General features: G+C 38.4%; 1 protein-coding gene across 3 annotated transcripts; it reads right to left on the reverse strand.

The window, feature by feature from the left end:
• Nucleotides 1–110: 110 nt before the first annotated feature.
• On the reverse strand, nucleotides 111–24,748 carry LOC114422912 (actin-related protein 2/3 complex subunit 2A-like). 3 transcript variants are annotated; one of them, XM_028389474.1, is made up of 11 exons: nucleotides 24,456–24,748; nucleotides 20,752–20,785; nucleotides 20,571–20,637; nucleotides 20,188–20,395; nucleotides 16,181–16,350; nucleotides 11,262–11,339; nucleotides 10,963–11,095; nucleotides 10,786–10,877; nucleotides 10,110–10,166; nucleotides 734–805; nucleotides 111–635 (listed from the first exon to the last, which is right to left on the reverse strand). In XM_028389474.1, exons 2-11 carry the CDS (start codon nucleotides 20,754–20,756, stop codon nucleotides 600–602), a joined length of 918 nt encoding a protein of 305 aa, XP_028245275.1. In that variant the 5' UTR covers nucleotides 20,757–20,785; nucleotides 24,456–24,748; the 3' UTR covers nucleotides 111–599. The 3 variants fall into 3 exon arrangements, with proteins under 3 accessions (XP_028245275.1, XP_028245276.1, XP_028245273.1); XM_028389475.1 differs by having other exon boundaries at nucleotides 20,747–20,785; nucleotides 24,456–24,747; XM_028389472.1 differs by lacking the exon at nucleotides 20,752–20,785 and having other exon boundaries at nucleotides 24,456–24,747.
• Between the last annotated feature and the right edge of the window lie 888 nt (nucleotides 24,749–25,636).

Here is a 25,636-nt window from a genome sequence, read left to right on the forward strand (position 1 = left end):
TGTTGGGTGCACAAGAAGTTTTATAGGTACACAAAGCAACTCCCAAACATGAGATAGATTTCTTTGTGATTGAATGACTCAAGGGTGATGATATACGAGTAAACACTGAATTTGAATTACAATCCACAAAAGCATGCAACATGATCTTATTCAAAACCCCTCAAAAGCTAAAACAACTTATCCATGTCACCTCATTCAATAGTTTAAACTTGCATCAACACATTATCGATACCTTACAATAAAAACGAAAATTTGATGAATGCCTCAAAAAGGAAGATATTTGATACGTATCCCCAAAAACAGATATACAGTACACCTCATTCAGATGATAAACAATTGTACATTTTAATAACTAGTTTGTTTGGTCGTTTCTCTTCTATTTGTATCCTATTCTTTTCCATGAATAAATTACAAGCTCCTGGAGCAGTCTGCAGAAATATGCCAGCAATTCCTTGGACTGAACGTGAAGAGTTCAGAAGGAGAATCACATCTGAGTTACAAGCATCTGGAACATTCTGCAAACATTGCAATAGCAATTCCTTGGTTGGCGATTGTATAGTCCAATAGAAGCAGAATATCTTCCTCACCATGCTTCTCCTTTAAGAAAATGAGTTGGTCCTTGATTCCTTGAGACCCTAGTATCCAGTGTAAATTTTTGGACACAAGTTTTATTATAAAACAGGTAAAAAGAAAATACTAGTTAAAAACCATCACAAGAATGCGCATCACAAACCAGCCGTTTGAAGGATCTGTTGTAAGAAGTTTTCTTTGAATTCTCGGCATCTGGTTTGGCACGATTCAGAGCCTACAAAACAAGTGTAGGTTCTATTAAAAATTATGTTGCGAAATTCGGCAAATCATTTAAGGGAAAATGACAACCAACACATTTATGTCACAAAAAAGTTAATCAGAAACGTAGACTGTAAAACACTGATTGCACGGGCCAATGCAGCAGAACAAGTTCACTCAACTATACAATGTGTAGGATTTTAGTTGGCTACCAAACTAGGTGCATTCTTTTGGAACAAACCAAATGCCAATGTTAGGACGGTAGTTGATATATGTAAAAAACGGGGAACTTTCCCTAATCACAACCTGTTAGGAACCGAGGGTTTCCCCTTCACAAAAGATTTTTCTCCTTTCACAAAGAATAGCTCAATTTACAATGACAACAAAACTCCTCTCTCCTATCCTTTTTCCTCTATTTATATCTAATAAACTCCTCTAACTAACTAACTAACTAATTAACAAACTAACTATCTTAACTAACTTTCCCTTCTCCTAATATCCTAACAATACACTCCTCCTAAAAATCAACCTTGTCCTCAAGGTTGGAATTTGAAAACTGGAATTGCACATTGAAACTTCCTCAAGTTTTCTTCGATTGCTGGAAGACAACTGCACCCATTGTAGCTTAATTAGGAATGACCCACTGCCCCTGATGTGGGGTTGAGTTCTGTGGCTCCAATGGAGATCGGGATGGAAGCAAATTCTGAATAATCTGGACCTCCATGTGTGGTGCTGCAATCTCTTTCCATCTCCGCTCTCTTAAAATGTCATCAGCTACACAGGGCTCCAAATTTAGTAGTATAAATCTTGCTGCCCAGTTTCTGCTCCTCTTTTACGAATCCTATTTTGACAGCCCATTTGGGCCTGATCCACTATGTAAAAAATTGTACAGACTTTGTAGAATTCCAAAAATTCCCCTTCCTCTTTCCCATCCTTCAGAACTGAAACATTTACTCTAACAAGACGTGCCTCTTTGGTGTCCCTCCATGGGGGATCAACTGTAAACCTACTGGCCACTTCATACAAACTCAGATCCGGCAGCTTCGGTGGTGGTGGGGATGAGGGTGGACTCCGTATAACTTGAACCATCATGACTGCCTCTGTACATACCTTCTGCCTTGGCTCCATTGTTGATCTGTCATCCATAGGCACACCAAAGTTTAATGCCAAAGGCTCACCCAACAAGTTGGCATTCCAAGATTCCAACACCATTGATGTTCCAACCACCTTCATGATCGAATTTCGGTACAACAATGATTTCTGTGTCATCACAATCTTTTTATGGAAATCTGAATCTTGAAAAGAATGAGGCTTGGCTGCATCACCAGCTTCAACTTCCTTCTTGATCAACTTTGGTATTGGGTTATCAAGAAAATGGTCTTTGCAGCTCACATTCTTCAGTCTGTTTTCATTGTGTTTCTCCTTCTTGATCAAAGGATCAACTTCTTCCTCCATCATAACTTTTCCATTTTCTGTTTCTCTTGCTAATTTTACTTCATCATTTTTGGTTTCTTCACCACAAGGTGCATGGTTCTTGATTACTGAACCTTCTTTACTTTTGTTTTCTGATTTCAAGAATTGCAATGGGTCATCAATCATCATCACACTCAAAATTCTTCCATCAAAGGTGGGTAGTTCCAGCTTTCCTGTCCAAGAAGGCCTCTGGCTTTACTACATTCTGACCCACTTCCCTCCATGCTATTTTTGCCTTGCTGAGTCGAATGAGGATCAACCTCTTCAGTCAATATCTTGCATGTTTCAGCTCTTAAATGTTGGTCCTCTCTTTCAAGAACATTGTGAAACTCTTCCTTTTTTCGATGCGGGTTTCCTTTTTCTTGCTTGACATGCACTACAAGATCAATTTTTGTCTTGCTGAGTCGAATGAGGATCAACCTCTTCAGTCAATATCTTGCATGTTTCAGCTCTTAAATGTTGGTCCTCTCTTTCAAGAACATTATGAATCTCTTCCTTCTTTTGATGCGGGTTTCCTTTTTCTTGCTCGACATGCACTACAAGATCAATTCTTTGAACTGTTTCATGTCTGACATATTGTCCTTGATGTGGCCAATGTCATGTTGCAGCTCCGTCAATTTCTTCCCTTGATCGCTGGCCAATTTCTCCAATGCTTCCACTCGGTTTTCCATCACAAACACGGATCTGGCAGGTTGCACCTTCGCATTAGTGCTGTAGCAAACTCCTCCCAAGGAGGATTTCTTTCGCCAAAATTGGAACCAATGCACTGCATTCCATTCCAATGAACGTAAGTCTCAACTTCTCCATCGGCTTAATTTGCTGCACCTCGAAGAATTTTTCCGCTCTAGCAACCCACCCTAGCTGATCGCTCCTTCAAACAAAGGTAGCTCTACCCTCTTTACCCAAGAACATTCCATTTCTCCGTTCCTTCCTCAGCGACCTTTTACATCTCATGCGCGTTCTTGTCTACGATCTCCTCTTTGTCAAGAGTAATACCTTGTTTCTGCGTAATGTATCTTAACAAACTTGAAAGCTGGATGAAGAATGAGAGAGGGTAGACAGAGAGAGAGAGGGAGAGATAGGGTGAGTGTGAAAGGGCGACCTCGAGGGAGACAGTGGGAGAGAGAGAGACAAGGACGACATCCATATTCAGATAGTGTGAGGAGATGGAACAGTAGACATGGAGGTCACAATCAACAATGGAGCCTTGCAGAGAGAGGAGAGGTAGGCTACAAGGAGGACAGCAAGTCTGTAATCAATGAGGACAATGGGTTGAAGTAACCCATAGGAGGAACAGGAAGATGGCAGTTAACAGAGCCACACCAAAGTTCAGCAATCACCAATGGCAAGATAGAACAGTAACATGGAGAAACAAGGCTGATGTAACGACTTTTTACTTCTATAGATTCCCTACATGGGTAAATGAGAAGGATTTATGGCAGACATTCCAAAGATGGGGCAAGGTGTGGGAGGTTTTCATTCCCAAATCTAGAAATAAGGAAGATCATAGATTTGGTTTTGTCAGGTTTAAGGAGGTTGAATACGAACAGGGGTTGGAAAGGCAACTAGATAACAACATTTTCTTTGGAGGGACGAAAATGTTTGTTAACCGACCTAAATTTGAAAGGGGAAAGGTGACTCGAGGAAACCAAAATGCTAACACTATACCTGGCAAGGTGAGTATACAGGAGGTGCCCAGACGTAACCAAGGAGATTTGAAAACAAACTCTAATGGTGGTAGACTTCGGTCTTATGTCGAGGTGGTTAGAGCGGCGTCGCCAGGAGTGAGTAGCCTATGCAATCAGAAGGATGACTTCCAGGAAGCTATAAAGGATGTTCAGAGACCAGTGGTCCTGAACCCAACCATGGAGCAGAAGGAATGGCTACAGAAGGCTTGGGTGGGGAGATTGAAAAATAGAGGCATGTTTGAAAGGGTAGAGGAGGAACTGAAATGGGCGGTAGACTTGGACGTTACCCCTCGTTACTGGGCTGATGACTGGATCATCCTACCTAACATGGATGATACTAAGGCGAGTCGGCTTATATATGAAGAAACGACGAACGGGTTCACACCCATCCTGGACATTCAGAAGTGGTCCCAGGATATTCGACCAACACACAGGCTTGCGTGGGTCCTTCTGTGGGGTCTTCCGCCGACTGCATGGGAGCCGAAATATATGGAGAAGGTGGTGGCGGAAATCGGTGAGATGGTGGAAGTGGATGAAATGGTGGAAGAGCGACGGCGACTCGACGTGGCAAGAATACTTATTAGGACGAAGATGAGGCCGAGGATCTAGACGGCGGTGCTGGTCGTCATCGACGGTGTTGAAATCTCTCTTGACGTGGTTGAAGACACGAGCAGTTTGGGAGTGAAGACGAAACCGCAGCGTATCACCAGTTGGCTTCCGCCATCTCCATTCTCGACGGAGCCAAACAGTCCCGCCACCGCCGGAGATGATATTCTAGGGGCCGATATTGATTGCGACCTCACCGACGGCGGCCCCGACGACGTTGACGGTGGTTACTCCAACCATGGGAGTCAACCTCATTCCCTCCAAATGCGTCGTGACCAATGAATTCAAGCCATTGGTCGTTGTTGCTTGGACCGGTCCTTCATTGAGAGTGATGACGTGGACCATCCACATGGCGACAACAACATCTCGGATCAATACCCAACCGTTGAGGCTGCTGTGTCCCAGGAACCCAACAATGGTCAAATGCTTTTGAAAAGGAGAGCATTAAATGATATGGCACAGTGGGAGAGGAGAGATAACATGCAAACAAAAAAAGCAAGGAACTGGTCACATGATGCAAGGGAGGGTCAGCAGAGGAATCCAAATGAGGTAACCTCTGGAGTCACAGCCCGAGACACAGAAGGGGCACAGGAGAAAGAAAAGCTGCAAGAGGAAAGTGTGCCAGCAACCAATGTTCAGGCCAACAATAGGGTCAATATATCCCTAGGCCATTCTGATCTCTGTGTGGAAGGGGGGGGATTTGGGCCTGAGGCCACATGGCCCAATTCCTGCTGTTGCTACTAAGTTCTACGTTAGAAGAAAGGAGGCTTTGGAGATTAGAGGAGAGGCCCAAATTAATATGGAACCAGCCGTGGACCCATTATCAGCTTCAAAAATGGTATCAAGATACAAGGGGGACCTGAGGGGAACTTCTACCACTAAAGCCTCACAACATGAACCAAACAGCAAATACCAAGACAATAGCTTAGGGCAAGTCAACCATGATATTTTGGAAAAACAATGTGCCCTAGTAAAAGAAATGGGTCTGACCCATGGGGAGGACAGTCAGAAAGCTCAAGGAATGATGCTAGATATGGAAAAGAGAGATAACAAGGTGGCAGCTGAGATGGGAATTAAATATCATCAATCATGATTATTCTTTCTTATAATTCAAGAGGTTTGGGCAGGGGGATTAAGTGGGCTGCCATTAGGAGGCTCAATTTAAAACATAAGGTGGACCTCATGTGTATTCAAGAAACAAAAAAGAAAAGTTTTGATAAGATCATCTGTCAATCTATGTGGGGGGATTCTACTTTATCTTGGGATAATGTTCCTTCAGCCCAGGCATCTGGTGGTTTGCTGTGCATGTGGAACAACTTAGCTTTTGAGGTGGAAAGGAGGGTCAAAGGTAGAAATTTCTTAATGTTGGAGGGGAGGTGGGTGAAAGAAAATCAGTGGTTGTCCATTGTTAATGTTTATGCCCCTTGTGATCTAGCTGGGAAAAGAGCCTTGTGGGATGAGTTGAGGCAGTTGAAGGTTTCTAATCCTATGGTTTATGGTGCTTCCTTGGGAATTTTAACAGCATCAGGAGTCAGGAAGAAAGAATTGGCTCATCCCAAAGGATTGCTGCCACTCCTGACATCTCAGAATTCAATGATTGGATATCTGAGATGGAGCTTCAGGATATTAAGTGCTTTGGTGCAGGTTTACTTGGTTTAGGCCCAATGGCAATGTGAAGAGCAGACTTGATAGATTTCTGGTTTCAGATCAGTGGATATCTCTATGGCCTGATACCTCTCAGCATGTCCTTCAAAGGGATTTCTCAAACCATTGTCCAATCATCTTGAAAACAAGGATGGTGGACTGGGGTCCTAAGCCCTTTCAGGTTGTGGACTGGTGGCTCAAAAAAAAAGGATACCAAACAATGGTGAAGGAGGCTTGGAGCAGAGATCAGCAGGGTGGTTGGGGGGGAATTGTCCTTTAAAACAAATTGAGGAACCTAAGATACTGAATAAAATAGTGGAGTAAAGACAAGGGGGATATTAATGCCAACAAGATTCAAAATCTGAGGTAGAAGTTAAATGATTTGGAAACCTTAGCTTCTGATAGAATTTTGTCTGAAGATGAAGTTAAGGTCAAGAAATCCATCCAGCAAGACCTGTGGGATGCTTCAAATGCATATGAATCACTGTTGAGACAGAAATCTAGGGCTAAGTGGATCAAGGAAGGTGATAGCAACTCAGCATACTTTCAAAAAGTTATAAATTTCAGAAGAAGCTTAAATGTTTTTCAAGGAATCCTCATTGATGGTGTATGGGTTCAGCAGCCCAACCTAGTCAAGAATGAAGTTGTTAATTTCTTTCTTGAGAGGTTCACTGAACAGAACTCTTCTAGACCTACTTTGGATGGGGTCCATTTCCCCATGATTGATCAGAGACAAAGGGAGGGGATGACTGCACCTTTTTCTGACCAAGAACTCAAAGATGCTGTTTGGAGTTGTGGGGGGGATAAATGTCCGGGGCCAGATGGTTTTAATTTCAACTTTATCAAGGAATTTTGGGGGGCGTTGAAACCTGATTTCAGAAGATTTGTGGATGAATTCCATGTTCATGGCAGCTTCCCTAGAGGCAGCAATGCCTCCTTTTTGGCCCTTATTCCTAAAACAACCCACCCTCAGTCTTTAAATGATTACAGACCCATTTCTCTTATTGGTTGCATGTATAAAATAATAGTCAAACTTTTGGCAAAAAGGTTGAGGAGAGTGCTTTCTGGGATAATTGATGAAAGGCAGTCAGCGTTCATAAAGGATAGACATATCCTTCATGGCATTCTGACTCTCAATGAGGTGGTTGAGGAAGCTATTCAGAGAAAGAAGCCAGTTATGGTTTTTAAAGTGGATTTTGAAAAAGCTTATGATTCTGTATCTTGGTCTCTTTTGGACTACATGCTGGTAAGGTTAGGATTCTACCTCAAATGGAGAAAGTGGATTACTGCTTGCCTCCAATCAGCCACCATTTCAATCCTAGTTAATGGAAGTCCTACAAAGGAATTTGTCCCTACTAGAGGCTTGAGGCAAGGGGATCCTCTAGCTCCTTTGCTCTTTAATATAGCGGGTGAGGGTCTTACCGGTATGATGAGAGAGGCTCTTAACAAAAACCTTTATAGAAGCTATCTGGTTGGGAAGCAAAATGAGCCTATAAATATCCTGCAATATGCTGATGATACAGTCTTTGTTGGTGAGGATTCTTGGGAGAATGTCATTGTCTTGAAGGCCATGCTTAGAGGTTATGAAATGGCTTCGGGTCTGGAGATCAACTTTGCCAAAAGCCACTTTGGGATCTTTGGGGTTCAAGCCAATTGGGTCCATGATGCTGCCCAATTTTTGAATTGTAGACAGATGGATACCCCTTTTCACTACCTGGGTATGCCTATTGGGGTCAAGCCTTCTAGTCGGGTGGTATGGGAGCCTCTGATTAGCAAATTTGAAGCTAAGCTATCTAAATGGAACCAGAAAAATTTATCCATGGGTGGCAAGGTCACTTTGATAAAGTCTGTTCTGAATGCCCTACCAATTTACCTATTATCTTTTTTCAAGATACCTCAAAGAATAGTTGACAAGTTGGTGTCTCTCCAAAGGAATTTTATGTGGGGAGGAAATCAAGATCATAAGAAAATCCCTTGGGTGAAATGGGATGTTATCTGTCTTCCGAAGAATGATGGGGGCCTGGGGATTAAGGATCTCTCTAAATTCAATGCAGCTTTGAGGGGTAGATGGATTTGGGACTTATCCTCCAATCAGCATCAATTATGGGTCAGAGTTTTAAACTCCAAATATGGAGGGTGGTCAGATCTGCAGAATGGCAGAGACAAAGGTTGGCATTCCCAATGGTGGAAGGATCTTAGAAAGCTAAATCAGCAGTCTGACTTCAGCATTATCCATCAAAATATGGCTTGGAAGGTTGGATGTGGGGATAAAATAAATTTCTGGAAAGATAACTGGTTGGGAGAGGAATGCAGCCTTCAGCAGAAGTATAATCAACTTTTTCTGATTAGCAGACAACAGAATTTTCCCATTTCTAAAATGGGAAATTTTTCTCAGAATATATGGAGCTGGGATGTGAAGTGGAGGAGGAACTTATTTGATCATGAGAATGAAGTAGCAGTGGCTTTCATGGAAGACATTACTGCTATTCCTATTCAGCGACATCTGACGAACACCATGTTATGGAAAGCTGATCCCAGTGGTTTGTATTCCACTAAGTCAGCCTATAGGCTAATGATGACATTCAACAGATCTGTTCCTGAGAGGAGGATTTTCCAGACAATATGGAAGTTAAAAATCCCCCCAAGGGTTGGGGTTTTCTCTTGGAGGCTTATTAAGGATAGGCTCCCCACTAGGGCCAATCTCCTTAGAAGAAATGTGCCCATTCAGGATACTATGTGCCCACTTTGTGGGATTGAGCAGGAGGAGGCTGGTCATCTTTTTTTCAACTGCAAAATGACTATGGGTTTGTGGTGGGAATCCATGAGATGGACTCAGGTCATAGGTGCTCTTCCAGCTAACCCAGCAAGTCATTTCATCCAATTCTGTGATGGCTTTGGTGCAGGGAGAAATCATAGTAGATGGTGTGGGTGTTGGATTGCCTTAACTATCACCCCATTTGGCAGCATAGGAATTTTCTGTTATTTCAGGGCATTCCTTTCGACCCTTCCAAAGTGATGGATGATGCTTTATTTCTTGCTTGGTCTAGGTTAAAAGCTAGTGAGAAAGGTTTCAATACTCTATTTAACCTACCAATCTTTCAGAGTCCTTTGGTTAATTTGGGTTGTTTCCTTTTGTGGTGGGGTTTTGTTGGGTTTTTCCTTTGTTTTTGGAAGGTGGCACCTTAGGTGTCTTGTATCTGTTCTTAATCAGTACCTCTGGTACTGTTTGTTTATTAATAATATATATCTTCTGCCTTCCAAAAAAAAAATACCTTGTTTCTGCATCCACTTCTTCAACATTTATCTCACTCACCTCTCCCACACTTTTCTTGATTTCTGCAATATGGGAACCTTGTTCCTTGTTCACTCATTGCTTTCTTCAATGCCTCAACAGAAGTTTCTAGTGCCACGAATCTCGCATCAACCTTGTCCATTGTTCCTCAATCGGGATCCGGCAGGTTGGACCAATTGTTTGGAACCAAGGATTGAAATGATGAAGAAAAGAAAGGATTTTATTGACTAGAAAGAAAAGAACAGAAAATAGGAGAGAAAACTCTTTTCCAAGGGTTCCCCTTCACAAAGAATTTCTCCTTTCACAAAGAGCTAATGCTCAATTTACAATGACAACAAAACTCCTCTCTCCTATTCTTCTTCCCCTATTTATATCTAATAAACCCCTCTAACTAACTCATTAACAGACTAACTTTTCCTTCTGCTTATATCCTAACACAACCTTTTCAATAAAGCATATACCTAGCTATTATGTAATGTCCAGTATCCACTATATTACATTTTAATAATGAAACACATTCAACTGCAATATCAAACAAAGGTGAGGTACTAAAAAGCATTTTTTAGTAAGAGCTACAGCAAAAGTTTACTTGAACAAGTAAATAAATGCAAGATTACCTGAATCAAGGACTCCACACGCCGCCGCATACGTGTATGCATAAATCCTTCTGAGCACTGTCACAAATATGCATAATGTAGATCAGGATCAAACATCACTTTTGCAGGTTTATTAAAAAAGAAATAAACATTATTGAACAGCCAAGTATATAACATTATTAGCATAAGATTCTCTAAATCTATTCCAATTCCCATAATCCGCACTTAACGTTCTTGAAAGTGTTCAAATCTATATTAACAAACTCCACATCACCATATACTCTCTCCCAACACTTTCCAGTAGTGCCCCTCGTATTTATTTTTTTAAATAAAAATGATATACGTTAAGAAAGTAAAATTATTTGTAAAAGTATTTACAAATCTTTTTTGTAAAACAAGAAAAAAAATGGTTTTATGTAAGATCAAATAAAATCCTTTATATCTAAATATTTCAGAGGAAAATATGGTATCTTTTATTAATCATTTCCGACCATTCTTCCTTATGCATACTGAGGCAAACATGATAGTTTAAATCCCAAGCTAAATAATGAAAAATTATAATCCATGTAAAAGACGGTAATAACTTCTTTATGATGCCAAATCAAGGTCGCATGTGCATTGTCGTGACCCAATACTGAATACAAGAAATTGAAGTCATATAATGCACTGAAAATATTTAGTCCAAAGAAACCCACACCTTAACATGATAGCTAACATAGGCATGAAAAGTTGACAGATTCCATACTGTACGATCCAGTTTCTGGCCTTCGACATGACGAGGGAAGATAACTGCAGAGTTTAACATACTACATTGCAGTGATGCTAGCAAAAAATATATGTATACATACAATGTGACACTTTTCCTGACACTAACCAAATGTCACAAATCCTGCATTCGCAGATAATGCATCAGCGGGAACTTCTTTTAGTTCCAGTGGAGGAGTAAGAGACCACGAACAAGGAGGGGTATTATTAAGTCCAGCTGTACGCCTGGCTTCGACAAATTCCTAAATTATAATAAAGCTTGAAAATTGAAACCATCAAACCACACAAAAGAGTAGTAAAGCACCAAACAAGAATGGTTTACAGAATACAACAAAAATGATACTTTATCTCTCTCCCTACTCTCTTTAATCCCAATGACCCTTAGATATGTAATACCTAAAACCATACCTGCAGGAATGAAGTTGCAAGAACAATGTCTATTGAATCGTTGAATCTCATAGGATACACCACAGTTACCTTATCAGCCTGTCAAAAAAGATGTTTCATCAACTAGATTTTACAAGTTTCAAATTAAAAGAGTTCTTTATTTTATTATTTTATCCTTTTCTTTATTCCCAACTCAACTAACAGTAACTATTGTTGCAGATTTGAATATCACACAAAAAGCACTATCTCCTAATATTTGTGTTATATGCTTGGTTGATTAAGGAGGTTTTTATGGCACAGCAGTTCACATGGAATAAGATTAGGCATTTCATCCTATCTAATGTAATGTGTGCACTTTTAAGGGGTTTTCCTAAAACATATTGAGGATTGGACATTTGTGTTAACAGACCCCATTTAAATAGAGTATAAGCTGAGCCAGCATTCTGACTCAGCATAATTATTTATCAGTTGTCATTCTGTTATGACAAGCTTGAGTTAGTTAGGATCTAGATCTAGCTCCTAGTGTAAGCTACTGTTTAGTTTTTTTTTTGCTCAGCAAAAGTATAAGTAGTATTAAATGAGTACCAGAGGTACTAAGCTTACAAATATTGATATCAAGCACTAGGTTCCAGATCAGACTTGCTGCAGTCTTGATAGGAACCCAAGCCTGAAATCAGAATTACATAATTTGAACACAACTGTAACATGATACTCCTACTCTAACTCCTAAAAGCTAATCGAATATTGGTCGACCAATGGTTAAAGCTTGTCTCAAAATCCTTCTCTAAGTTACGAAGCCAAGTCCATAATAAAAATAATGCATCATCCATGATTTTGTTAGCATTGAATATGTCGTTAGAAAAGATAATGTTGTTCCGCTGCTGCCAAATAGACCATGTCAACGCTAGCCACCAACACTTCCACCTGCTGACCTTTACAGCCTCAGCCACCCCAAATATATGTTGAAGGAAATGATGTTTTGGGTTTTGCGGGAGAGGACCCATGCAATTCGCCCAAGACATCGATTCCCACCACAGCGGACTGATTTTACTGCAATGAAAAAACACATGACCTGTATTCTCCTCCAGATTACTGCAAAACACGCAAGTCGTATCATTTAATTTCACCTGTCGTCTGTGAAGGTTTGCCCTTGTAGGTAGTCGATCTCTAAGTAACCTCCATGCGAAAGCTAATACTTTATTTGGTGCATTTGTCTTCCACAGTTCTTCAAAAGCTGACAGCTCTGCCCCTTCTGCTGCAATCTCCCTCATCATGGTGTAAGCACTTCTTGCGGAATAATGGCCACTAGGATCTGCCACCCACAACCACTCATCTTTTCTGTCTGGCTGAATTTGCTTGCTGTCCACATCGTTTAGAAAAGCGACAGTCATGCCTAACTCATTATCAAACAACGGTCTCCTCCAACTAAGCTCCCATTCCCACCCTATATCCTTGCAGGCCCCCATTTGCTGAATGGTGTAATTTTGCTGGCTAGAAATGAGGTATAACCTGGGATACTTTGCTGCTAAAGATCTGTCTTCGCCTAACCATTGATCCTCCCAAAACTTTATATGGTCACCACATCCAACCCTCCACTCTATACTCCTCGATAATGGCTCGCCATACTCCGGATGCTGTAATACCCTTTTTAGATCCCTCCACCAAATAGAATCATCATTGGTTGTTGGTGCATCGCCCAAGCTCCTCCACCCGCCATATCTGGATTCCAAAACCCTGGCCCAAAGTGCTCCTTGCTGCTGAAATAGACTCCACTTCCATTTTGCAAGTAGTGCAATATTGAAAGTATTTATATCCTTGATCCCCAACCCCCCTTTCTCCTTTGGAAGGCACACGGTGTCCCATTTAACCCAGGCTATCTTGTGATGATCCGCATCACCTCCCCATAGGAATTTTCTCTGTAAGCGAACCAGCTTGTCTATCACCTTTTTAGGAACCCTGAAAAAAGAAAAGAAATATATAGGAATGGATGTTAAGACAGATTTTATGAGAGTCACTCTCCCCCCAAACGAAATGTGTCTTTGCTTCCATCTCGCTAATTTTCTCTCACACTTGGCGATTAGAGGATCCCACATCAGACTTCTTCTTGGATTAGCTCCAATAGGGATGCCTAGATAGGTAAAAGGAAAGGACAGTAGGCTACAATTGAGGTAATTGGCTGCTTCAAGTTTCCACTGTTCTGGCATACCAAATGCTCCAAAACTACTTTTTACAAAATTGATTTTGAGTCCCGATACAAGTTCAAAAGCCCTCAAGATTGCTTTGATTGCTTTGATGTTCATCATGGTAGCCTCCCCGAAGAATATTGTGTCATCTGCGTATTGGAGGAAGCTAATGTCCACATTGTTTGAACCCACTGAAAATCCCCTATATAAATTACTCCCCACAGCTGTTCTTACTAGCCCATTTAAAGCTTCAGCGACGATATTAAATAACAAGGGTGCTAGTGGGTCCCCTTGCCTTAGACCTCTTTGCGGGATGAACTCCTGCGTGGGACTACCATTCACCAATATTGAAATAGAAGCAGACTTTAAGCATCCATCTATCCATCGAATCCATTTGTCACCGAATCCCATCCTTCTTAACATATACAGTAGAAAATTCCATGATACTGAGTCATAGGCCTTCTCATAGTCGACTTTAAAAACAATGCAAGGCTTGTGGCCTTTCCTTGCTTCATCGACTACCTCGTTTGCTATCACCGCACTATGAAGCAAATGCCTTCCTTCGATGAATGCGGATTGTCTTTCATCAATGATGGAAGGCATAACCTTCTTCAGACAATTAGTTAGTTATTCGGAATATTTAGATACAACAACTCCTTATCCCACTTGGTGAGGTCAGCTACATGGACACACAATGCCGTTCAACACGGTTAAAAACCAAAGTTTCAGAAATATTGTTTAGCCTGAGATCTCACTTGATGATACATAGAATTAAGAAAGGAAAATAGGACAGGGTATAAATGATAGGAAGGAATGAATGGAAAGAAGCATTAGATTTTCAAGTGTAAATTGGGAGGGAGAGTCCAATTCTCTCAAATACGAAGGGAGATAGGAAGAGAACAATACATTTGTATCATTTTTTATCTGTTTTGTATCTTGTTGCTATTGATCAGAGGCCATTCATTGCAACAAAGATTGTTTTTTCTCCCTATTTCTGGTCAAGTTCAACTATTTTGCTCCATTTATTTATTTTCTTCATTATTTGTGATTATTTTTTTAACACTAACGAGGTTCCCTTGTCCTCCAAAATCTTTGTAAATTTTGAGTAATTTTCATCATTTTTGAGAATTTATATAAACTATACAAAGAATTCAGAATAGCAGTCATCCACTATAGCGTTTTTGGGGTTGACTGCTACATGCTGCTATCTGCGATTGATAACACAGCTTTAAATAAACTGCCTTATTATATTACTTAGTATGTATTTCCTCGCTTCTAATAAAGTGCACTTATATTTGTATATATATAGCCTGTCAAGAAAGTTTAGGACACAACATTTATGCTTAAAGTTAGTTAATCCTGCATGTAGCATTGCTATGGCACTACTCCATAGTGTGTAGGGATAATAATCAAGCTATATCAATCACATATATATAGTAACTAGCAACTAAATCAATAATGTAAATGAGGAAACAATCATATCAGAATGATATCTTAACACATCAAAAATCATATCTCAATACTCCCCCTCAAGCTGGAGTGTATAGATCATATGCATTCAGCTTGGACCAAATGTAGGACGTCCTCAACCCTCTAAGTGACTTGGTAAAAATATCTGGTAGTGACTTCTCCATAAATTATCTTCTTTCACATAAAGTCATAGTCAATTTCAATTTCTTTGTGGAAGACCTATAATTGTTCAAATTGAAGGCAAGACTAATGCATCTGGGACAATCGTCGGGACTATTGCACCTGGGACATAAACGGCGCCAGTATATTTGGGACAAAGACAGGGCCAGTGCATCTAGGACATAGACAAGGGCCAATGTAATTGGGACAAAGACAAGGGCCAGGGCATCTAGGACAAAGATGAGGCCAGTGGAAGCCATTGTTGAGAGAGTCAGGAACCGAAAAAACATAACAATACTTGCACGTCAGAGATCTTTAGGACAAAGAGAGATCGAATTTGGACAAATCGGTGACCGGCGAGTCTGTCTAATGTCGCCGGCAGAAAAAGACGTTGTCAACGCCGACGAAAGGTTCGCACTGGGGCTGTTTGGTGTGTAGAAGAAAAGGCGTGTGAGAAGTCAGATGTTGATGCCCACTGCCATCTAGATTGGTGGAAGACGAGTCAAGTGATGGGGTCATCGTTCGAAAATGTCGCTGGAATGGCGGCGACGGCTCGCAGCAGAAAATGTCGCCGGAAAGCGAAAACAGATGAAAAAGGACTGTTGGAAAAGGTACATCAAGTATAAAGGTCCACTAGAATGTGGAAATAAGTAGACAAAAGAAGGGCGACAAATGGAGGACAAAGCAAATGTCGGTGGAGCACAATTTTTCGTTATCCCTCAAGGCCTCAACCGAGCTCTAATACCATGTTGAGCTTAAATGACGTAACTGAAAATCCATGTATATTTCTCTTATTCATTGACTCAAAGACTGCAATGCATATATATAGATACAAAAAGACAAGCTAGTAAAAAGGAAAAGATTAATCAAAATCTAATCTAAATCTTAGAGATATATTCCAACTAGATAAGATAAAACTTTCCTACTTTCCTAGAAATAAACTATCATATCTCTTAATCTCTACCATATCATAAACAGAATCACATCTTAATCTCTACCATATTATAACAGAATCATATCTTATCATATTTCCTAAATCTCTATCATATCATATCTCAAGAGAGTGAATAAAACATTCCAAGCAGCAATAAAGACTAAAGTAACAGAAAGTTGCAACGATTATCACACCTGAGGAAAAAGAAAGAAAGACTCGTTAGGCCGATGAACAAGGGCAACAAGCGGATCCATGTCCAGAGCAACAGTTCTTGCAGCAAGATGTTCTAAAATTACTCTCAACGGTGCACCAAGGACAACCTCCCTTATTGATGCAACTTTTACCAAAAAAGCATGTTTTTGCTCTGCACAAGTTCAACATCACCAATTGTCAAAGAACATCAACAGCCAAATAATTGAATCGAAATTCCTTTCTCTTTTTGTAATTCAACCAGAATTTTAGTTCAAGGCAGAGTAGAACATTAGCATAGAGGGATTCAGAAGTATATTTCAAAAAATCATTATAAAACTGAAGGATAATTTTTTTTTTAAGAAAAAAAATAGTTCTTTTACCCTGAAATGCTAAAACATAAAAAGAAAAAAAATACATGAAACGTATCAATGCATAACGCACATGAAAAACTTAAAAGTTAAAACTAATATAACAAGAAAATTTGCATAAGCTGAACAACTCCCTAAAGAGATGATTAACCAATTCAGAACAATCACCACACTTAACACACATCTGAGGACAAAAACAGTTATGTAGCCTTGGAAACTAAAACATTAGCATTACTATTGTTACTCTATTAAGTACCACAATCCAAACAAAAGACCCACCCTAAGTAGGGGAAAGGATTTTTTTCTAATAAAAGAACTTCATTATGACCCAGACCTATGTTATATCAATATCGCTCATCACGGTGGTGGAGTGGCATGGAAGCGCAATGTTGACATAGTTGTGTTGCATTTTGAAGTCACGGACAGAGCAGCTGCTATCTGGATCGAAGCAGGGCAATCATGCTCCCTTGAGCGGTTTCACTTGCTCAATCTTGAAGCTTGAGGAAAACCTGAAAATTCCCTCACTATTTAATCCTTATTGAGGATATTTCTGGTTTTTTTAGTGTTCTTTTTTCTGATTATTAGCTTCTGAAACAGAAGCTCTCTGTGCAGCACGAAGCCGCTAACAAACCCTTCTGCTTCTACCCTAACCTTCCCTACCCACAAGCCCACATGCTCCCTTCTTCTCCGACGACCTTCATTTCTATACCAGGAAACTCTAGTGACCAGCCCACTCCAGCAACCCCACATGAGGTTTTCTTTTCTTTTTCAGTTTTTGTTTCCTTATTAGCAACTCAGCTGCTGCTACCCAACCATGACTTTAAGCACTTTGTTTCCTTGATTTCCTACTTTATTTTTGTTTAAGTACTATGAATTTTGAGTTAATTTTCTGTTTTTGAGCTTATAAGCTCAAAAACAGAAAAGTAACTCAAAATTATTATTAATTATATTATTTAAAATGTATGTATGTATATGTGTGTGTGTATATATATATATATATATGATGTATGTAAAAAAATTAGAATAGCAGTCATCCCGCGATCCCGTTTTGGGGTCGGTTGGCTGCTCCACTCTAGTATCTGGGATTGATAACTATGATTATGACGAAAAAAAGAAAAATTTACAGAGTTGAATTAAAAGAAAAGAAAAATAGAAGCCTCATTAATGTTTGTTCTAAAAATGAATTAGGAACATGTCCAGGTAGTCCAATAAATTCCAACTTGTGGCCATTCAAATGATTCAATCATTTGACTAAATGCTCCAAAATTTGATTCAAACTGAAATTTACCATCAACCATTCAACCCTTCTAAAATTCAAATTTTAATTATCTTTGCTACAAGTTAGTAATTCAAGTTAGTAAGATAAATATAAGTTAGTAAATTATTTTGCTACAAGTTAGTGATCCAACGGTGATTTTGCAAAAGAGGGGCATATGGAGCAACTTCCTACATTTATTTGTCAAGTCTTTAGAACTCGTATGCTGTCTCCAGAACTCACTATATGGTTTTAAATAGTCCCAAAGGGCAGTTTGGCAGATTTAGCACAGTAGCTTAGCAATTTGGTGTGACTTGGAATGAAGCTTACCACTCAGTTTTCCATCACCATTCAACCATAGGGTGTATTTACTTGATTGTGTACTAAGATGAAATTGTCATTACAGATAGATCACCATGGTATTGCACAAGTATCAAGTAAAACAACATTTTCGTCACTACTTTCAGACAAAAGATTTTGGCAGACGTCTAATACATGGAGATAGAGGTGGCACAATCCAAGAATGGTATTGTGATTTCCCAAAGAAAGTCTGTGATGGAGATGGACATTCTAGAAGAAACAGGATTGATGGGTGCTTGATACTTCTGTGGATCCTAACACCAAACTTCTGCCAAGCCAGGGAAAGCCAGTTTCATATCCAGAAAGGTATAGAAAACTGGTTGGAAAACTGAACTATCTAATTGTTACTCATCTAGACATCTTTATAGTTAGTGTGGTAAGTCAATTCCTTAACTCTCTCAGTGAAGGACATTGAGAAGCAGCAATCCATATATCCTGAGATATATTAAAGAAGCTCCAACAAAAGATCTCTCACATAAGATACTCGGGTTATGAGATATTTGGATTCAAATTGGGAAAGCTCTCCCACTAAACTATTTCTAGTTACTGCATCTTTATCAGTGACGATTCGATTCCTTGAAAAAACAAGAAACAGAGTGTGGTTGCAAGAGCAGGGTATCAAGTCATGGCTTCAGCCCCTTGTGAGATTATTTGGCTCAAACAGCTGGCTCAAAAAGCTAAAATTTGGGGAGATTTCACAGACGCAATCATTTTTTATAATCAAATGGCCTTGCATATTGCCTCATGTCTAATCTTTTAAGAGAGAACCAAACATGCTAAGATTGCATTTCATTAGAGAAATCTTATCTGAAAACATCACCACTAACTTAGTCAATTCAAATGATCAACAACAGGAGGCTTTTACCAAATCATTAAGAGATCCTTGAATAAGCTAGAACAGGAATGTTGGAAATATATAATTATAGTACTATTGTCAATAGGGCAGATTATAATCTTGCAATTATGTTAATTAGGATAAATGTATATTCTTATAATTATTTGTAATTATTCTTCTATTTATGACGCCTAATATAAATATATGCTCAGCCGTGTAATTCAGAGTCAGACATGAATTTGTTCTCTTGTTCTCTCATTCCTCTCTCAACAACTTAAAAATTAACTTTTTCAACAAAAAACAAAAATCATTTTCACATGATACTATAATTCCTTCCATCATCAAGCAGTAACCTTAGCAATCCCCAGGCATATTCACATCAAATCACAACAGAATAGTTATAAAATAAACTGCAAATACTGATGACCAAGAAACCACTATATACATGAATAGATTAAGTTAAACTTCAATGGGGTGTGGTCATCAGGTAATCAAAGACAATTGTACAAAGGAATCAAGGAAAAGGATCCACATATGAGGTCATCAGTTTCATTAAAGCTTTACACTAAAAAGGATCCAGTATTTGTAATTTTAAGAATGTATCTTATGTTTTATTATTACTTGTTGGATTAAAATTCTATTCATTGCTAGATAAGAATTACCCAGGAATGCTCTTTTAGGGACATAAATAACCATTTGTTCAGAGATTGAGCTGAGAAAGCTTTGGCATTGATCAAAAGACACTTTTTTAGAGTTTACACTTATTCTCTTCCTTTGTATAACACCAACATACAACATTAAGATGAACCGAAACAGCAAACATAAAATGTTCAGAATATAGACAACCTAAAGCATATGGTATATGATACATGACAAAATACCATATTAAATAAATTACCCTATTCATTCATAATGATACCCACATCCAATATGAAAATTGAAACAACAAATCAAGTGATTCAATTATACGTTTATTAACAAAACTATTTAATGTCTAAGATAAATATAAATTCCTGAAACTAAAAAAAGAAGGTTGAAAGACTGTACTAGAGTAAGGAAAATTGAACACTAGTCAATTGTTCTAATGCATAGAAAATATAGCAGCTTCTAAATTCAACTTAAAGAGGAAAAACTTCTGCTAGAAGGGGAATGGAAAGTTAAGATGGCATTTTATACAGAAGCTCTCTGTACCTTGATTTGCTGGAAGCTTAGACAGATTTATTTTTAATGTGAGATTAAAGCCATCCCTTGGAGGATCAAGAATTTGCACAAGATTACCATATGCAGCTTTTATTGCTTCAATGGCTCCAAAAGGAAGTCCACAGACAAAAATAGTTTCTGAAGAAGGAGTAGGCAACGATACTGATAGCAACAAAACATGAGGATTCTTCATTGACACCTTCAATCATTATTGTTTGGTTAATATGCAATCTAAAACTGTCAAAACAACTTATATTTAATTAAAACTATCTAGGCTAAAGTTAACCAGCAATGTTAAAGAATCAAAGGTAAGGTAGTCATCAAAATATTTTCCTGAATCCTGATAATTATCTCCAAAGAAAAAAAGTTGTTACCTGAATATGATATCGAACATCATCAAACTCAACCCAGTGGTGATCCAGTTCAACTCCTTTCTCGAGACTGAAACAGTGATCAACATTAATTGTGTGACAGAACATTAGAGCAGAAGTTCAGGTTTCATAATATTTGTTAAAACTATTAATTAGCATGAGGAAGGGAAACAATTGACCTAACTGCATGAAATGGAGTTCAAATGCGGCTTCTTTAGCTGGAAATATATATTATCAATTGTATAGTGAGATGAAATCAAAGTCAACAATTATGCACTTGGCAAAAAGTAACAATAGCATGTGTTAAAAAGCCTTGTCAATTACCATCAAGTTTGTTCACATTGAAGTAAGGATGTAGCTACACTTAATTACTCAGAATTTTCTGAACTGGAGTCCCTCTTGTGTCTCCATGACTCCAAGGTTATCAACGGCAAATGGAAGAATATGGAAGAAGGCCAAAATTCTGCCATATAAACATGCCATTGCAGCCTATGGCCATAGCACAAATTGCCTATGGCGGAGGGGTCATAAAACACCGCATTATAGCATTATGGTGGCACTAAAACATTTATTTAACATTGCTTTGACTCCCATATGTTAGCAGGAGGAATCACATTTGCAGCATTAAGTTCCTGGAGCACAGTAATCATGTGTGTTTGGCTGTTTTTTGCAGTGAAAAAAAAATATTCACCAAGGAATTACTTTTGAGAAAAGTCAAAAGTGAAAATTATTTTATTTTTTGGAAAGTAAAATTGATTCTAGGCATGAAAAATATTTAGAAAATATACCTATATTTACACTGCAAAAGTGATTCTACTTTATCATATAGACAAAATCAATTTCTCTAGAATCATTTTTATCCAACACAATTTAAATTGGTTATTTAATATTTTACAAAACAATAATACTAAAAAATATTTCTCTTCTCCATTCTCCACTTTCTTGTCTTAACAAGGCAGTCTCACTAGTCTTCATGTATTTCTATCCGTTAACAATATAAGATTGCTATAAGGAAAAATAGACTTCACTTAGAAACAGTAAAAGCATGTTTGTCCCATATGAAGTTTTCAAAGAAAGTTTGGACAGATGTCATTGCTTTGATTATTGAGAAAAACCCAAGTCTCACATAAGCTAGAGATAGTACCAATACAAAATATATAAGTGGGGGACAACCCTCACCCTATGAGCTAACTTTTGGGGTTGAGTTAGGCCCAAAAACCACATTCTAAGATGGTATCAAAGCCTATCCTAGATTCATTAAACGGGCCACCCACCATATTATCCAAGCACCAAGCCCAAAAGTGTTAGGCGTGAGGGGATGAATTGGGAAAAACCCAAGTCTCACATTGGCTAGAGATAGCGCCAAGATAGAGTATATAAGTGGGGGCCAACCCTCACCCTATAAGCTAGTGTTTGGGATTGAGTTAGGTCCAAAACCCACATTCTAATGATGTGTCATTCAATTGATCATACATTATGTCTTCTATTATTTTGATTGATAAAATTTCTTACTAGGTTTTGTTTCCCTCTTATCCACGCTTCCCTTATCCTTCATATATTCAACTGCATATTTGCACCTGTTTTCTCAAGGATGTTCACCCTCAAACATCTAAACTAGATCCTACATCCTTTATGTGTACATATATTGGCCACTCTCACTCCCAAAAAAGGGTATCGTTGCTTCTCTCCTAACCTCAGGCCATACTTGGTATTTGCTGCAATTATCTTCTTTGAGTCCACTTGCTTCATTATTGGTGTCCTTTCAAAATCTCCAACCGAGATTGATGTTTCTAAAGCTGATCCCCCAATAACCATTAATTCCATCACTTTCAAATCAAAGACCTAGGCAAATTTTAATACTCTCATGCAAGCATTGGCCTTCTTCAAATCCAACTTGATAACCACATGTCACTCTAGCAGCATTTGTTGTTATCCACAAGTTTATTAGGCAAAAGTTACATAAACACTAGTAACAAAAATAAGCCACCCAACATCTCACAAACCAGCAAGGGCAACACTAGAGAATAAGTTTTACTGTGTGAACACTAGTAACAAAATGTGGCTTTTAAACTTTCACCATGCAAATAATTTTAGGATTCAGGATGATAAAAGTTGAAAGCAGAAGAAGCCCAATCTTCTTCATATTGTTGAAGAACTCTGTCCACATTATGACACAACCTCCTAGGAGCTCTAAAAGAAACTAATAATGACCCGAAATGGACCTGGGTCCACATTATGTAAATCCTAAATTGCTTTCATTTCTGCTTCAAAATATCTCTCTAAATGACCTTGTCAAGTTGTCACTTAGAAAAGGACACCAATCCAAACCAAAAAAGCTTTATCCCAGTATCCCACTAGGTGAGGTCAATTACATAGATCACACAAGATCGTTCACCATGAGATCCCTCTTAACAACTTGCTCTAATGTCCTTCTTGGTCTCCCTCTCTCCTTTTCACAGGACTAAAAACCATGCAATTTACTCTCCTCATTGGCGCCTCAATGGCCTTCTTTGTACATGTCCAAAGTCCAAACCACCATAATTGCTTTGGTGTCATCTTCTCAATTGGTGTCCCACCAATATCTCCACGTATACAATTATTTGGTATCCTCTCCTTTTTTGTGTGGTGACACATCCATCATATCATTCTCATTTCAAGGTAGAGAACATAAATTTATATGTTCTCAACTTATAGAAGGGATTTCCTCTAGGTATAGAACTTTAAGTTAGTGATTTCTCAAGCAATTAAACCTAGATGTCAATTCTCAGTTCTCACACAACTCTACTAGTCTCCTATTATCCAACTCCAGCTCATTAATCCTCCTTATCCAATAATTTGATCTTTAACTAATCTCTTCCACAGACAGAATCTCTTCATAATCATTAGAAAATATAGCTCACATAATAAGCTGCTCATTTACTACATCAACCTCACTTACTAGATGATCCAAAGCTGCTAACATTCCCATCCCACCACCCAGCATTCACCCTTACTCTTTTATCAGGTTATCAAAAGAGTGAGTTCCCACCACATATTTTGAAATCAAAGAGGAACAGGACCCAGCAGAATCTATCTGGTCTTCCAAATAATAGAAAAATGATCAGAAATTAGATGAAGGAAAAGAAATCTCCCTAAGTAGCAGAGACTAAAAATCTATCAACACAAGAAACTTTCCGTTCAGTTCTCCAACAATCCAACATGATAAACCGAGTTATCTTCAATATTATGCTTTCAGCAAAACCATTATAGGATAATATAAATAGTATTTACTAACACTTCACAAAACTGAAAAGATAAAGAACTTCGTAATATACACCTGTTATCAAACTAAAAAGCCCAACTAAAATCCATAACCCAAATAAACCAATCTTCCTCAAGAAACAAAGGCTGCATTTAAAGTCACAGGCATCATCCAATTCAAAGCCATCAAGATTCAACTCTCCGAAAAGCATCATAAACCATTAGCCGAAGGGTCACCATTCACGAATAGTCTAACACGCACAAGATTCAACTCTCTGAAAAGCATAAACCATCATTCCTTGTGATGAAATTCAACTTCAATTTTAAACAACAGGACCACAAGGATTAGCCTCACATAAGTTACCAACTCCCACACAAAGTTTAAGCAAACTGTAACGCGAACACTGATGAATGGTTTTACATCTAACAAAATAAAAACCCAGAATCACTACATTCAAAATATTAATACTCAGTGAGCATGAATTGAAATGATTATTATTTCTTAATAAGGAAGCTGCGTATGAATGTAGAAATTTACCTTCCCCACCAACCCCAACCCTTTAACCCTTAATTAAACCTCTCTATCTATCAGAGTCTAGAATGAATTAAGTGTAAACGAAGGGAAAGAAGAAGAGAGAAAGAACGCACTTTTGGGCCCGATTCAACAAGGTCTGGAGCAGGAATCTTGAATGAGACTGCAGGAGTATCATGGATCCCTCTGGCGATGTTGCAAGATCCAAGCGAGGGATTCTTTTCTTCGCGATTGGGATTCAGTTTTTTTGGAGCAGAGAAAGACCAGAATCATGCGTCGTCGTCGTCGTCGTGATGTGATGTGATGATGATGATTGGATACGTTGATTCAATTGTGCTCTCATCCTGATGATGCTGCCATGCCCTATGATAATATTAGATAGTTACTACCTCTTCTCTTCTTCTTTTTTACCAATCCTTGTGTCCGAGTAAATGTTTTTGAATTTTAACACCAAATTATTACCATCTATGAGTGATTAATTTCTAATTTATTCATGTGAAATATGAAAATATAGATTAAAAATACCTGAAAGCATGGACTGATATGATTAATTTATTAAAGGAGTATAATTCAATTGATTATAATTTTTTTAATATTTTTCTTCGATTTGGATGCAAAAGAATATAATTAATTTAACACAAATAAAAATATAATTAATTTAAGAAAAATAAATTTAAAATTTACTTTTCATTATCATTCTAGCAAAAAAAATAAACTAAAAGTATCAATTTACTTTCACAAGAATTTATTTAAACTTAATAAAAAAGTAAATAGTATATGCACTTTTGTCCAAAGTTTTGAAGAAAAATAATAGATAAATGAAGTTTTGATGTGGAGAATATGTAGAGGTAGCATTTCAATTAGAGCAATTTTGAATTCTAGAGGGTGTTATGTCCCACTATTTGTGCAGTGTTTCATTGTTTGTTTGTTATGTGAAGTTGATACAACTATTTATATGTTTTTTACATGCAAAAAAAAAAAGATTGTTGGTTGAAGCTCAACCCGAGCCATTGGGTGAAGGAGGTATTGTTACAAACCACAACATGTTAGGAATTCTTCTTCACCTTGTTTTCAAGAAGAAAGGAAAGATTAAATGGTTATCTTGCTATGGAGCATATGGAGGAGGAGGAATGACAAGGTATGGGAAAACAAGGATGTCCCAAGTGAGTTTGTGGTTAGAAGAGGGGAGAGTTTCACAAAAGTTGAAAGTGTGTAAATACAAAAGATAGGGGGAGAATTGACACTCGAAACCGCATCAATAAAGGTTGCCGAAAACCACAACATGGATGGCTCAAAT

Source organism: Glycine soja, chromosome 8 (genome assembly GCF_004193775.1).
Source record: "Glycine soja cultivar W05 chromosome 8, ASM419377v2, whole genome shotgun sequence".
Classification (NCBI taxonomy): Eukaryota; Viridiplantae; Streptophyta; class Magnoliopsida; order Fabales; family Fabaceae; genus Glycine; species Glycine soja.